This window comes from Trachurus trachurus, assembly GCF_905171665.1.
Source record: "Trachurus trachurus genome assembly, chromosome: 2".
NCBI classification, from domain to species: Eukaryota; Metazoa; Chordata; class Actinopteri; order Carangiformes; family Carangidae; genus Trachurus; species Trachurus trachurus.
In genome coordinates, this window is record NC_139914.1 from 10,501,018 (window position 1) to 10,516,979 (window position 15,962).

General features: G+C 42.3%; 1 protein-coding gene across 3 annotated transcripts in view; it reads right to left on the reverse strand.

Annotated features, from left to right (window-relative positions):
* Positions 1-15,962, reverse strand: part of filip1l (filamin A interacting protein 1-like) — a 58,071-nt gene that overhangs the window by 35,152 nt on the left and 6,957 nt on the right. For 2 of the 3 annotated variants that reach the window (XM_083990086.1, XM_083990088.1), the window contains exons 2-4: positions 2,505-2,847; positions 1,539-1,712; positions 1,257-1,435 (exon numbers count right to left, since the gene is read on the reverse strand). In XM_083990086.1, coding sequence (XP_083846212.1) covers positions 1,257-1,435; positions 1,539-1,712; positions 2,505-2,840 — 689 coding nt within the window. In that variant the 5' untranslated portion in view covers positions 2,841-2,847. Of the gene's footprint in view, positions 1-1,256; positions 1,436-1,538; positions 1,713-2,504; positions 2,848-11,808; positions 11,905-15,962 lie in introns of those variants that run through there. The other variant, XM_083990087.1, reaches the window with a different exon arrangement.

Genomic DNA, 15,962 nt, shown 5'->3' on the forward strand with positions numbered 1-15,962 from the left:
TCACTGCCACTGCTATGCTATGTGGTAGTTTTCCAGGGATATGGTTTTGCTCTCTGCTTCCCAAATATCCGCTGTGCTACCATAAAGCCCAGCTGTAAATGTAAAGCATATTTGTGTATTTAAGCTCAGACCTAAATTATCTGTCGATGAAAAGAAGCCTTGCCTCCCACTCGGTGTCGCTGGATCATCTCCAGTAAAAACTCTCGCTCTCGCTCCAGGTTTGTGCAGAGCTGTTCAATAAAAGGTGATAATAAAAGTAAAGGACCCACTCGTGGTCATGGGAAAAACAATAATGGAATTCTTAAGGGTGGATTTTCCCTTGTAATCCCGATGACCACTTTGATTTCACGCTAATATTACAGACATGTAGGAGCTGGCAGCACTGAGTGGCAGAGTTGGACCGCTGTTTAAGTAGCTGACAAACTGCTCTCGAGCAAGGCACTCGAGTCTCTGTGTTACTCAGAGGCCGCTGTCCTCATCCTCCAGCACAAGGTCGTGGGAAAAGAGAAAAATCCGATGGCTCTACTTCCACTCTGGTTTGCTGACACGGCTCAAGAGGCCCTCTAACTCTGAAGAACATGCTGACATTGACTCGTAAAGACGCTCCCACCGCAGGGACAGTGAGGCAATTAGAGATGACAGATCAGGCTAAAATAAGAACGCTGCATCAGCTGTCATTTTCAGGCTCAGTTTGATACTGCATTTAGCGGCCGAATTCATGTGTGGACTTTGAAGCGTGCGGTGGTGTTGTCACTTGAATGTCACTTTATGTAGTTGTGCTTTTACTGTTGGATCTTAATGGAGCGCGCGCGGTGCATGTCACTGTGGTTGGAAGTCTAATACAAAAGTTCAACCCAGGAGGAAAATACAGCTCTGAAAAACAGGATTCAAACAGCCTAATCTGCATTGACACCCTCATTTCCAGAGCTCATTGAGTCTGTCTTATAAACAACAGGAGGTTGGCACATATAATTTGCTTTAATTTAACAGAAGGGCCTGAAAAAATTACCATTTAAATGAAATATTAGAGTCTAGAAAGCGTCGGTTCTCCCCTGCAACCAAAATGAGATTTTCCATAATTGCTCTCAATCATATGTCACAGAATCTCCCCAAGGAAACCAGCAGAGATGCATTTACACACCGCAGGGCTGAAGCAAGCTGAAGCTTATTATGTTTTGTTTTTCTTCTTATATTAGAATTAGAAGAGCGGCGGTTTTCCTCAGTGACCATAATGTGTCCACACCGAGTCGACTGACCTCTCGCGCTCCTGCTCCAGCAGGTTGGTGAACTCGTCGCTCTTCTTCATGAAGTCTCCGTGGTTCCTCTTCTCGTCCTGCAGCTTGAACAGAGCCTGTTTGTGCGACTGCTCCACCATCAGCAGCTGCTCCAGCATCCGTCTGTACGTCTCCCTCTGCTTCTCCACCAACTTGTCCAGCTGTGGAGGGAAGATGAAGAGAAACCTCTGTCACATCTTTAGTCATTTACAGACATAGAGGGGGATTTTTAGATCAAATACAGTAGTTTTTAGCTGCTATGACCTCCACCATGGGCTTCTCATAGATGTCCTCCTCAAGCTCTTCAGATTTGCCCTGGATGGCGTCTCGCTGCAGAGCCTGGAGAACCTTCTGTGGCGTGACAAAACCATATTTGGCCTCCAGCAGGGCCAGGTCGATCTTCTCTGCCTTCAGCACCGTGATCACCTCATCTCTGGCCTGTAATTGGACACAAAGGTGGATTCAGTTAGATTTGACTTTCTGAAATGTAAAATGTATGTTTGAAAAATAGATCCAGGTGGCAGCAAGTCATTCTCTCATCAGTCTTTTTTTTACATAGATCAAAATCAGCCTGAGGAAGGTGCAATTTTTTGTCTTTGTTCTTTCCTTTTTCACTATTTAACTCCCAAAGAAATACATCTGCAGTTACTAGTTCTTTGTATGAACTGTCTGTGGGAGAAAAGGAGCACATAAAGATGATTACACATTGATGCGAGGCTGATCTTTTGTATATTTACAGTCACCAATTATATAAAACGTAGTGAGTCATCTCTCCAAACTAAATCCATGTGATATGAATGTTAAAGTGACTAAATCTATTTAATAAAAGACAAAGGGATGGAAAACAGTGTCTTAGCTGATGGGATGTTTGTCAGAGAGACCTTTCTAAACTTAATTTCTCTTTTGTAGTTTGGTAAATTGTCCTACAATAAACCTTGTACTGAGTCAGGCGCCTCTGACTTGAGCAGCGAGGCCTTGTTGATATCATACAAGAGCTCTGCCAGGGGATTCCTGGATCCAGAATCACAGGAAGTCTCCTCAGCTGTTAGCTGTCCATTAACACCGGGTTTTAGTCCATCTTGAGTGCCCACTGAGTCACCGTGTCTGACTCTATGTCCGACTGGGGTCGGTGCCATGTCTGCAGGCCTGTCTGCTGCTCCGCTGATTAAATGTTCCCAGGGCTAAGTCCAAGTTTGCTCACGCCTCTGAAAAACCCTACAGTTCGATTACCTGCAGCTCTCCCTCCAGCAAGCTCAGCAGGAAGACGAGGTCATCCCGGGAAAGGTCCCTGCCCTTCTCCCTGCGGCCGGCCTTCGTGGCCCCGCTGGCGCCGCTGCTCCCTGCAGTGCCGCTGCTGCTGCTGCTGCTGCCGCTGCTGTTCTTGGTGCTCTTGTTATTCCTCTGAATGGTGCCGGTGTCATCCGGCGGCTCACGGTGTCGGCTGCGGCGCTCTGCCCTTCCTGACGGCTCCTCTCGCTCCGCTGACCGCTTGCGTGTGTCGGCAGGTTGCTGCTGCTGCTGCACTGCCTTGGTTACGTCCTCCAGACTGTTGCTGCGGGATCGCATGATCTACCTGTTGAGAGAAAGGAAGATGAAAGGATGAGGATGTCTTTTTTTTTTTGTCCTGCATGCATATTTTTTGTTTATCTTTGCATTAAATCACAAAAAACTACATAATGTGCCAAATTTAGATCCTTGACTTTCACTTTGAAGGACTTTAACAAAACAAAATGCTTTTAAAAAGTCAGATGCAATCAATCTGTGATGTTCGGTTAGTTCCAACGCTGAAGAAATGTTTTATTTTCCATCGTGTGGCCACAAGATTTATCCATTACTCTGCATGGATGCCACTTTCACTCATTAATATTCGACATATTTCAGACAGCCTTTGAACAAAAACCTAAACATCAGCCAGTGCCAGAGAAAAAAGAAACTCTCCACCAAACAGGACCTATTTTTAAGTTTGGACTTTCTCGTCATCGTCCTTGACCGTGATCGTGTCCATACATGATTTCTGTATATTGCACGTCAGGCGATACAGATATAACCTGTTCTGTCATCATACTGTAAGTAGGCCGTAAACTAGACCTGCATCCCGCATCCAGCTCCACATTTGTCATCTACGCAGCTCAGCGGCATGTCGTCATCGCCTTCCATATTATTATTAGTCACTCAGCGGAATAGAGTCATCATCACCACGTCGTCCCACGGTTATGCCACAAATTCTTGGACGGTGCGAGAACTTTCTTGGACCTTCAGTCCTGTCGCAACGAATTACCCGAAGCTGCAGACCGTCATTCATGGCTGATTAATTCCCCCACAGCGTGACTCTGTTTTTTTTTTTTCTTCTTCTTCTTAAAAAAGGCAGCCAGGTCAGTCTGCCAGAGGATTTAGGCGCTGCAGCTCTGTGGTCGTCTTGTGTACCTACTTTGTCTATTTTACAGATGTTGATAGGTGGTCTGATGTGTTTGGGCTTGGAGAGTGGTTGGAAAAAGGGGTAACAGATGACTTAGTGAGCCATGAATAAAAGCATCATGGTTACGTACCAATGTCTGTTTGGAGTATACAGTGTGTCTTTGTAACATCTGGTCTATGAATGGGCCATTCACTAACTCACTGTCAACGATTAATCAATTGATGATAAATTGATGAATGTCGTAAGTTGCAAAACTCAGAGACAGAAAAGAACCTGTGCGCTCCTGTGCCAAGTCATTTATTATTTATTCAGCATTATGTTCAGCTAAAGTAAATATATCCAAAACGGCGAAGCAGAGCTAAAACAAAAGCGTGCTGGGACTCATTTCTCAGCGTTTGATGTAAGAGAGAATAATCTGCCCAAAGGCATTACATCATCATCCATCCAGCTCCACTCACATCAAAACGCTCACAACTAATTGAGCTGGAGAGTTGCTGTTCCAGCTAAAAACTCTGTTTCGCAACAACTTCTATTTGGTCGTTGTAACTGAGCAACACAAAAAAAATGATGTCAATTGCAAAAGTGTATTCCTGATTAAAATGATGACATTTCTGGGAGCTTAGAAGAGGATGATCGTGTGAACCGTCATCTGCTCTTGTGCTTTAAGAGATACAACAGAGAATAAATCTCAAAGGATAAATTACCTTAAAAACTGAAACAACCGATAAACTTTTGATCCTTAAATATTTCTCTATGCCACAATATCTGTCTATACAGTATCTTGTATTTTTTACTTTACCCTATTGACAGTTATTAAGCAAATTAAGATTTTACATCCCAAATAAAATACAATAAACCAAGGAGTTTAAATCTATGAAGCAACCCAACAATATACAATGTGGTTCAAATTTAGCCAAATTCAGCTTATGTTTATGCATCAGTTAAAATCAATGAAACTGTAACTGTGGGATGTTTCCCCTGAATGCTGAAATGAAAACTTTTCATATTTTGCTGGTAAAACAAGGAAAACAAGGTTAGAACTGTAAACTAATATTTGCCATTGAGACATAAAATGAAAATCACACCACGCCGACTGGATTTGCCCGAGACTGCGGCCTAATTGGAGCTTAGAAACAATGTGTTCGACACCCCTCCAGTGTGTGTCCAGCCTCTGTGTGAGGCCCTCTGACAGTTTATGAGTAAGAAAGATGGCTGGGTGATTGCATTGTGCACACTCTAGGCAAGGCGCCACATGATTCAGGGCTGAGGTAATTCCCTGCAGTCTAAGACAGACTCCACATCGACTTACTCACAGATCTGGGCTACAGGCGATAGACACAACCGCTCAAAATGTGTATGTGTAAGTGTGTGTGTGTGTGTGTGTGTTGGTGCAAAAGTAGCTTATGTGCATGTCTTTCTGCACAGTACGTGAAGGAAACATTACAGTTTGTGTTTAATCTTACCCAGAGACTCATCAGTGCCTTTCTAATGACGAGCTGATTATAGATACACAAGCGACTCTGATTACACTCAGCTAATGCACAACTACAGACTTGTTGAATTTACAAACCCATGATGCAACAGGCACACAGATGTCCACTCTAACACACACATGCTTTAAGAGGTTGAGAATACAGATTTAAGCTGAGATTGCGCAACATATCTGAGGGTCACAGACATGTAACGCGGCCCCGCTGGGATTCCTACATGTGCAAGTATCACATATCTGCAAAATCTCCAAGATGGATCAGAAATATATCACATAGTTCATAAAAAGGGTCACTGAGGGGACGGGAAAAAAGCTTCACATTGGATCTGATGTATCTCCAAATCAGTCCCTTACTATCGTGGTGGGAGTTGAATAAATGAGCTTTGAGATCAGCGTTGTATCTCGGGTGAGTGATGGTCCTGATTTTTGTGAAGTGCATTATTGGTTGCTGGAAACTTGGACCAAACGCAGTCAAAATTGGAAACGCTGGAATGGTGAGTGAATGTCCAAAAGAGCCGTCCAGAACTGTGCTGATTTGTGTTCACAGGCTGATGTGAAAATAATCTGTTGAACTGTAGTTACACTGCTCACAACACATTTCTTTCATTATACAAATACTCATTCCATTCAGGGATTCATCCTTAGAAGATTTGAATGAGATCAGTCCGCTCGAAAAGACACTTAATGTGATGAAATTGTTAGATGAACATAATGACCTTTGAATATCAAGCTCTTGCAGATTTATCTCCAAAATAAACATTTTAAATGTGAGTCTGATTCACCTCCAGCAGATATGCTAAAACCAGAGTTAATCCCAGTGTTAAGACTCAAAATCCCATCACCTGCTGTCAGTTTTACAGCAACACAGTCTAAATCTAAATAAACACAGGGTGTAAATAGACGATGGTGTTGGTGCCAAATTAAATCAGTGTAAAAAAAAAAGAAAGAGGCTATTTGGAAATTTCCTTTCGGCCCGAAAAACATTGGCTCTTAAAATACTTGTGTACGCTGTGTGCACATACTTTCTCCATGACCGTGCTGTGTTGTCCACATCGTCAGGTGTGAAAACTAACCGACCTTAATTGGCCGCCGCCTGTGACAGGAGACCTGGAATAACCCTGTCAGACATTTTTAACAGATTCAATTAATGTCTGCTTGAATGAATCCAGGTAGAGACGTCTTCTGAAATCATAAAATCTCATATAAACATCCGTGTTTGAAATGAAGTCACCGTATTACACAATTGTCAGTTGCTGTGTTTGTACCTGTGCCTCTAAGGCAGTCATAATACATCATGATTTCCATCTGCTAAAGTAGTAATTGACAATAACAGCATGATTGAACGGGTGTGTGACATGTGTAAAACTGCCCAGAGATGACTTATCCATGCTTTGTCCTCTTACTAATCCCATCCAGTCAGTGTCAGGCGTTTTTTTTTTTTGTCAGAGCAACTTGAATATAGTCCAATAATTTTTCATTTTGTGAGCAGGATCTGTGCCAGAAGGTGATGTTATGATTAACAGGTGCTCACATCTTACGCAATGGACTTGGCTGCTTAGTTTGCTTTTGGCAATAAAGGAAACACACTGAAAGGAATCATTTCAGCACAAGAACAATTACACGCACAGGGAGAATTAATGAATTAGCTTTTTTTTTTTGTTCAAGAGTCTCAATGACTTTTCATGGCCAGTATGTAAACGTTTAGATATGGATGTTTAACATGTGTGCACAGCGAGGAGCCTTTCTAGAGGATCAGCGGACACACAACCACACTCGTACAGCCAGAGAAACCTTTGTGTAGCACGTTTACACATGCTAATTAGTATTATGTATTATATTACAAACACGGAGCCCAGACAAACAGATTTCCAGTTGAAAACAATCATGCGATGATGCAACTAGATAGATTTCATAGAAATTTGCTCAGTAGATGTTGAGGCATTTCACCTAAAACCACAAACGTCACTAGAGGGACATTCAGAACCATTCTTTGCGCACCATTGATATCTGTACAAATAATATCATAGCATCATTTCCACATGGCTCGAGATTAGCAATATTAATAAAAACCGCTTTCTTATTCATTCATAATTCCCCACCGCCACCCCGTGCTTTCCTGGGGTCCTTCCATTACCTTGTGCTCTCATTAAGCAGCGAGGACAATGTCCGAAGCCAAAAGCAAAGCTGTTACTGGAAACAGTTGGCAGTTTGGACAAGTCTAGCAGGGACCACCAACTAGCTACCAGGTCAAAAGGCTCTTTCATACAGAGAGTTTTTATGCAGTGAACTCTAAGCCAGTCAGCCAGCCACTCACTAACTCATAAACCCCATAAAGTCCGTCTATAATGGCCATCGAGTAATTTTTATCACACGTCTGAACCCTGTAGAAAGCGATTAAGCTTATTATTTTGGAGCTTTATGATTGTGGATCTTTTCTATGAGTATTGGGACTCACAATCTAAACCAGCAGCGCACCTCCGCCACACACAAACACACATAAAAAATCTTTCCCCAGATATTTCCCAAACTTTGTCAATATAACATAAAGTACCTACATATTTTTAGAGTGAAAACTTACTGTCTCTACAAAAAAAAAGAGCTTTTCAGTGATGACTTCACTTCTCATGTGAGCTGAAAGTAATGCAGAGGGAGGGCCGTTAAACTCAAGAGGGTGAAAGGTGAGGAAACAGGTGTGCTACAAAAACTATACCTCTTCACTCTTTTCTCACTTACACACACACACACACACACACACACATGCGCAAACAGCAGCCCGTGTGGACAGTCGGCATGCGAGTGGTAAATGCACAGACACGCACAGAACATATGCATGTATGTACACACACCCACCGCTGCACAGGCACACACAAATCACAGAGTAAATTCCTGCAGGCTGACATCACGCCGCTGTCAGCATGATGGAGGAGAAGAGAAACCGAGATCAAAGGAGAACAGAAAGGGAAGAGAGGGGAGGGAACGGTGGAGGAGCAGCAGTGTGTTCTGTGGAGGATCTGCAGCTCGGTGTGCACCACCAAATCATCACCTACTGGAGGTTTCAGTCTGGACTCTCAAGGATGAATTAACAAACAGCTCTGCGGTGGCTTGAGCAGATTCTGCAACATTTCTCAACCTTTTCAAAAAGCCCAGTGGATAAACTCAGACGTGCACAGTGTTGCTAAACACAGCTTTTTTTTCTTGGTGTCTGAACAACTTGTAGAGACAGAACAGTTTTTACACCTTTAAACCAGCTTTATAGGAAAATTACTTTAAGTATTGCATCTGTGTTGTTTCTTTTATATGTTTAACTACCAGCTGACCAGAGAATGCTTGTTCTTCTCATCTAACACTCAGAAAGAAAGCAAATCCTCTTAAAATATCAAACTACACTGCAAAAACCCAAATATCTCACCAAGAATATTTGTCTTATTTATAGTCAAAATGTCATTTCTAGTTAAAACAAATCTCATTATACTTAAAATAAGACTCATCTCATTAAAAAGTTGCTTGTTTTTAGACACTTTTTTACTTCTTTCAAGCATATTTTCACTTGAAAGTAGAAACATCTGATTGTGGAGCAAGTTTTTCTTTCTATTACAAGCACAAAAAACGTGCTTTCACTTCAATTAGTTTGAAACAATTGAAAATTATCTAAAAACAAGTACATTTTTAGGTGATGAGTCTCATTTTAAGCGGAAAGAGATTAGTTTTGACTAGAAATGAGATATTTTGACAAGAAAGAAGACATTCTTGGAAAGATTTTGAGTTTTTGCAGTGTATAAAGCTGGCACTTCATGAAGTGAGTTAGCATGAAATCTCTTGAGGTAAACAACCAATTTTTTTTTTTTAGCAAAAATACCAGAAATGTTATGCCATCATCATATCATTTTGTGAATTATTCTGCAGCTCCGTAACCCACACAGTCAGTGGCCCATGAAAAATTGATCATGTGTCGGGGGGTAGCAGATTTCCTTAGAGAGGAGGGTATGACAAATCAGGTTTAAAATGCTTATTTCCATCTCAGCGTGTATCACCTCCAAGCAACAGTGTAGAGTCATGCATCATTATCGGAGGTGACTGTGAACAGTGGTAGCTGCTGAGGCTGTGGTCAAGTAAAATCACATCAGATGGGTCTTGTTTTTCTCATGTGGTCAGGTGTGATGGATGTGAGGTCACAGCCAGGTACAGGGCTGTGTAATCAAATATCTGTTTTCACTGTTGGACTCTTTGTTGGGGCAGTAAGCAGTTTATATCTAAGCTGATTTAGCAGGCATTCTTAGCTAATGTGCCGTCTGCTCTCTGTTATTTATTTGTACTGTCCTTTGCAGCAAATGTGCCACACATGCTTTCATATTGCATTAGCTATTCACGAAATCCATTATTCATCCTTCGTTGTTTACACATTCCTGCTGAATAATGTCACGAGATCTACATTTCATCCACGCACATCCACAATTATGCGTGTTAAGCGTAAAGGTCGTGCACCGAGAAGAGGAGAAAAAACAAAACAAACAGAACGTCAGAAGTGAAAGCGACATGAGATTGAATGTCAGTGATGATTAAACTACAAACTTACAGAACCAGAGGAGGTCAGAAAGTCCTGAGATCTAAAATCACCACTTTTCCTTTCGGCTCAGTGGGAGGTTCGGGTTTATCTGGCAGAGCAGAGTGAAAACATCTTGAAATAAGCTTGATAAGAATATATAAGAGTTTGTGTGCTGGGTTTTCTAGGAATGGTTACAGTTCCATACTGCTGAGTTTGCTATGCTGTAGCTTTCAAACCCCATTAATGAAACAATAGCTGAATGTTTCAATCATATGCAGGCAGTGTTTTCAGTAATAGCATTAAGTGGCAGTAAACACAAGGACACTTTTGAAAAGGAATGTTTTTTTCCACAGTAAAATACTATAAACATAGTTGTAGTGTTTCTGCTTGTATTGTTGCTCTTTAAGTGTTATTATCCAGTGTTAAATGCATCAGGAGAGCTAACAGCACCAAAAAAAAAAAAAAAAAATACTGTCAGAGAGCAGCATGCTGTGCCGAAGGGGTTTCCGCCATTGAGCCAAAAAAAACGAGCTAAGTGTTTACTAACAGTGCGGGTGTTGCCGCAGCAACAGGTAGCGATCAGCATTCGGGCCTCAAGGTCGAACGAGGTGCCATAAAACTGTCGGAGATGTTTCCTGCAAGCGTTAGCGCTGCTGGACTGTAAAGCAACAAGAGAAGTGGTTTGGGAATTCCTCAGCACTGAAGTCGTCCTCCGCTCGAGTCTTTTCCTTAAAAAAAAAAAAAAAAACGGCCGAGGAGAGGAGGAAGTCCTGGGAGACCAGCAGGCAGACAAACAGAGATGTTTCAGCTCAGTACAGTATAGGCAGCACTGTTATTTAAAGCTGTAGGATGTTTGACAGTGAGTGGCTGCTGCAGGGCCTATATCTGTTAAAATGCCTGTCTGGTGAAAAAAGAACACTGCCGCACATTTTTCACATCAAGGCCTCCTCTATGTGAGATGATGCAATCCCAGGAAATCTTCGGACCGGCCAGAAACTGTTACAGTGTCAGCGTTGCACATTTCCCCTACAAGCCTGTCTTCACAGATAGGGATCGTATTCAGTAACACTGTAGTTCCACTTCCAAATCTGATTAGATGGAATAAGCTCATCACTCAGGGAGGGACGATCTTCCAGTGGTAATAAATCTCACTAGTGTCGCCTGGAGGAAGACAAAAAAAAAAAAAACTCTGGATTCACAGGTGCACTGAAATACTGTACTGTGCCTTTCAGGGGGATATCTGTTCATTAATGCTCACTCGCCATCATTTGTTGCAGGATAATAAAAGTTAACTGCTACAGGAACAGCATGACCACTGGAGGAGCTTGTGTTCATCACCAGGGGGCGCCACACTGCCATAAAAACTGAAATCTTCAAAAGTCATCGGGGGGTTTCTATTTGTAAATCTCAGTAAAGCAACAGAGATTTATACATGTGTAGTGGCATCAATATAGGAAAGATAAATATTTACTCTATCCAATCTGACGCACTTTATTTCCTTGTTATTTTGAGCCATATAAATTAGACTGCTGTATTTGTACTTGACAGAGATTAACATCTTTACAGATTTGTTTGGGGCAGTGAAACAAACTTCCTGTCAGATGAGCCTCAGGATAAGATTTAAAAAACAAAACAAACTAATGAATCCCCTTATGATCCCTGAACTGATGCAGGTAACTGGATGTAAAGTCTTTAAGTGCAGTGGAGGTGATGTGTCCTCTGGGGCAAAGGGAGACAGAGCAGAGCGCGGACTGGGACTTTACATTTGAAGCAGTTTTCAGTCTGGGAGAAGGGCCAAGTCTGATGTTCAACCATGAAATGTGGCCAAGCATACATGCACTTAGTCTTACTTTCTGCACTAGATGTGTAAATACACACACACACATGCACACACACACACACTGGTTGTTTGTCTGCAGTGTTGCCATGAGAATGTCTTTCTCGTGATCTCATGGCTGGCTCCAAATTTTGCATTTTACAGTGTGTGTGTGTGTGTGTGTGTATGGGCATGTGTAATATCTTTAACTGAGTAGGTCCTCGCTGTGTATTAGATTTTTCTTCTTTCTTTTTTTTTTTTGGGTCCTACCTCGTTGCCAAGGTCTTCACATTTAAAGCTGGTCAAAGTGATGAAAACAAAAACAGACAGAAGTACAGAGAAGTTCAGCGACCTCTCAACCAGAACTGAGACCAGATGAGTTTTTAATGGCAGCAGTCACGCTGTTTTGATTCAAGCTACGGCGCAACAGAACATGACGCACATGAAGTCAACCTCTCTCTCTCCCTCTCTCTCTGACACTGTTGCTCTTTAGAGCCACAGAACCTGACTCTATGTTTAGCTCGGCCTCGATGCATGTTCTAAACACGCCCAATATATTTAATATCCTGTATTGGCTTTCATGCCTTGGCAGGTGCTCCATGCTCAGTGTCATCAGACTGTAACCTTGTCTGTTTTGGAGCAGGTGATTATGAGAATGAGAAGCCTGAGGACTGATGGGGTTTGAGTTGGCCGGTAGCTGCTGGGTGGTAATAATATCACCCCGCTCGCTGCATGTCGCACTGTGCAAATCAAAAGCGAGGGGGTCATCCAGTTCAGTGGCGGGGCTGGCTGCCGGTACAGACGGTGGCATGACTTGGCACGGCTCGGTACTATACTTTAGAGCTGCACTAATCAATACAGTGTTGTGTGGGATGTGGAAAGTCATCGGAGCGTTATCACCTGACTCAGAGGTTTACCACCTTTTAGCACCTTTCGGCTTATTGTTTGAGGCCTTTTGGGCTGGAAACAACCAATCACTTCAACAGATCAGACCCGTCACAACCATGTTTTCTAAACGGTGCGTGTTTGACATTGGAGAACAGACAGCTGTGTTTGCTGAAACACCGGCAGGTTGGTAAAAGTTTAATCAGATCTCACCGTGCCACATCACGCTTCATTGGTTATTGGTTAAAGGTCCATCCAACTGTGTGCAGAGGACACAGTGTCCTCAGCTCTTTTCAGATGCAAATGAACTGACACTTCAGACCCATTTGCAAATCAAAATATCTTGTAATGTAGCTACATGGTCAGATAAACAAACTGCCTGCAAAACAGCATTGTAGATTTCATCTTTAATATTGCATCTGCTTCTTCTGATGCTTTCACCACTAAGGCAACATCCAGTCTGTAATCAGATTACACGCTTAAGGCTGTGTATTGAGTGTAAGAATTCTTTTTTTTTGCCTAAACCTGTGATTTGGCAGATGGAGACAAGAGGAGCAGAAAATAAAGTGTGTGCCTCCTACATTGGTAGGCTCTGTAATCAGATAAAGTGAAGCAACACATGAAAGAAATTATTCACATCAGCAGTGTGTCGGAGCTGCCAGCTGCGAGATTTGTTCCCCTGCGAAGCTGAATTGTTTGAGCATGCCAGTGGTTTGGTGCTCAGTGACAGAAAGTGCTTTAATTTACATTTGGACCACTTGCCGCATTTCAATTTCAACAGATCTTATCGCCTCAATTAACAGCCATCTTTCTGAGTTTTCCCCGGGTTAGGCAACATTTTAAAAGCATCCAGATCTCTTTCCTGATGTAAAAATCGGATCCTCTGTTCCTCCACCCCATCCGCCGCCTCCTGTGTGCCCAGCATGACAGAGCAGCCCCAGACAGATCCGGTGGTTGGAAGGTGCGAATAGCTGAAATGATCTGTCACCACAAGGGCCACCAGGGACGAAGACGAATCACCTACAAGCCCCAACATCCAGACACTGTGATCCCCCGCTTCATCCCAGACACGTCCATGTAGACACAGAAAAATGCACTCTCCATCAGCAAAACCCTCAGGGTCAAGGTCAGCTGGCTTAGGAGGCTAATGCTGCTGGATTTACTAAGTCACCAAATGACGAGTAATTACTACAATCGGTGCAATTTGATATTGTAATGTTGCTGTATAATATTTAATTTAGTTATTTAGGTTTTGAATTTCAAAGCACATATTTTGTCTGTTTTGAAAATGTTGATTATATTTGCTCATCACCATAAATCAATTAAGTGGAAATCAAACCTGCTAACAAATAGCTTAAAGACGACAATTACCAGATTTAAAACATTTTGATTGATGGCTTATTATTCTAAAACACAGACACTCTGTCCCTTTTTATTTCAGTTTCAGATTGTTGCAGTTTGTTGCATCTGTTATATGTGCCTTCATTTTGGTTTGTGATAAAAACCTTGTTGGATCCTTAGCTGTGTTCAGCCAGCAGAGGGCAGCACCTTTTTAAATTTTGGAGCAGCCCTTCAGACTAGTATACTGTACCACTACTACTTGTATGATGTTGGGCATGTTTCTGCCTTGGTGAAGTTTACTGCACTGCAGGTTGTGTCGTCAGATTGCCTGAAGGAACTGGTTGTTGTGTCGTTCAATCATGTTCTGGTCAGTATTGAAAGTGAGGAATGGATTTTGAATCAGTTCCACCAGGAAAAAGTCACTTTATATGAATAATAATTGTAAATTTCATTAGGGTTACCTTTGTGGTTTTAAGTATTATGGAGAGATTTTGTATGTTAGACTAACTAGACGTCAGATGAGAGAGTCAAAAGTTCATCATCTGGTCAACAGGCTGTGGCTTTGTCTGTAGTAATTGATCCTGGACGTCATGTGTTCATGTGTCTCTCAGCCTGGTTAGAGACAAGTGTATCTGCGTGTCTGCTCAGCTTTAATCTCCGACCTGGCTCTACATGCAAAGTCATTCAGAAAGGCAGTGAGTAGCACATCTCTGTCATTCACTTCTTATTTTTTGGTAAAATCCAAACTAAATGATCTGTAAGGTCAAAGAGCATCTGGTTAAAAGGACAGGCGGACAGATGGAGGAGGGAAAAGTGGAGCTAAAAAGACATAAATAGGAGGAAAAGAAGCAGCAGGTACTCATTCATTCAGCAGTTTGTTGGCTGACGGTCTGTGCATCCATCTGTGTAGTGACAGAGGATTGACAGTAGAGGATTACTGGGTCATAGCATCCGTCAGCTGGTCCACATGCTGTCACTTTGCCCTCAGCACACAAACACACACACACACACACACACACTATGCCTCTTACTCAAAGATTAGCTTTGTCAAACAGATTGCCTTTCAAGTGTAAGTCAATTCATCACTGACTTACATTTAGATTTGTATTGTTTTAACAGAATATTTAGTTTTTGGGGCGATATAAACGATATAAACTGATTGATTTAACAACTTGCTGCAACAATATGCTGCATTTTCAATAAAAATAGCTCTATATTCATGATATTTTGTGCCTTAATTTGATTTTAGATGGTCACTCTCAGAGGCATGAATGCAAAACAACTCACAAATGAAGAAGAAATATTTTTAATACTGTATCCCTCATTATCTCCCCAGCTAATGATGTGCATGCCCTGCTCTTTCTCCTGTAATCCAAACTGTCCAGCAGCCGACAAACCGCTCGCTAAAATTAGAGGTCATCCAATCCCCCTCACTGTGGAAGAGAGGAGAAGGCAGAAAAGTGCTGCTGAGGAAGTGCACCACCACCGCTGTCCGCTGCGTTTACCCCTCAGCCCGGGCCAGGGTTTCATTTATCAGGCGTTCAAGGTACTTTCCACCATCAGCCTAAATCACAGAGCAGTGAGGGCTTGTAATTGAGATGCTGTGTATTTGTCTAGTGCTCCCAAATGAAGTAGTTAAATTAAGTTAAAGGAGGGATTTTCTAGGCTGTCACATTAACGGCTGCTCTGTGAGCGCGGTACTCAGAGGAGGCCTGAGTCAGCAACAGTGACGGAGTCTGTTCACCTGCAGACACCAACACTGGAACTGTTCCAGACTTGTGTTGCTTCTCTCCATCCTCTTGGCTTGGTGCCGCAGCAGCCTCTTCAATTAAGTGTCCAGTGAGTCACACCTAGGGCTATTTACAAGTCAGATGTCTCAGCTCTAATTAGAGCATTGATTTTATGACAGAGTGCTACTCGGCCCCATTGTCTCCAGGACAACATGAATCAGCGAATCAACTAAGTGGAGTTGGTCTGATTTCCAAACAAACAGCAGATAGATGGGGCATCTCATCTTGTTATATAGCAGCATATGAATTCCCATAGAGGAGATTTCAATATTACCTGCTCACTTATAATTATAGCTCCAGTTTCCTGCTTTTGATAGAATGATAGGTCGAGTCCTCTCAAACTCATCAATGTCATTTCACAGGTGATTTTAGTTGGGCTATTAGCTGCTATTCAGGAAGAGACATTTA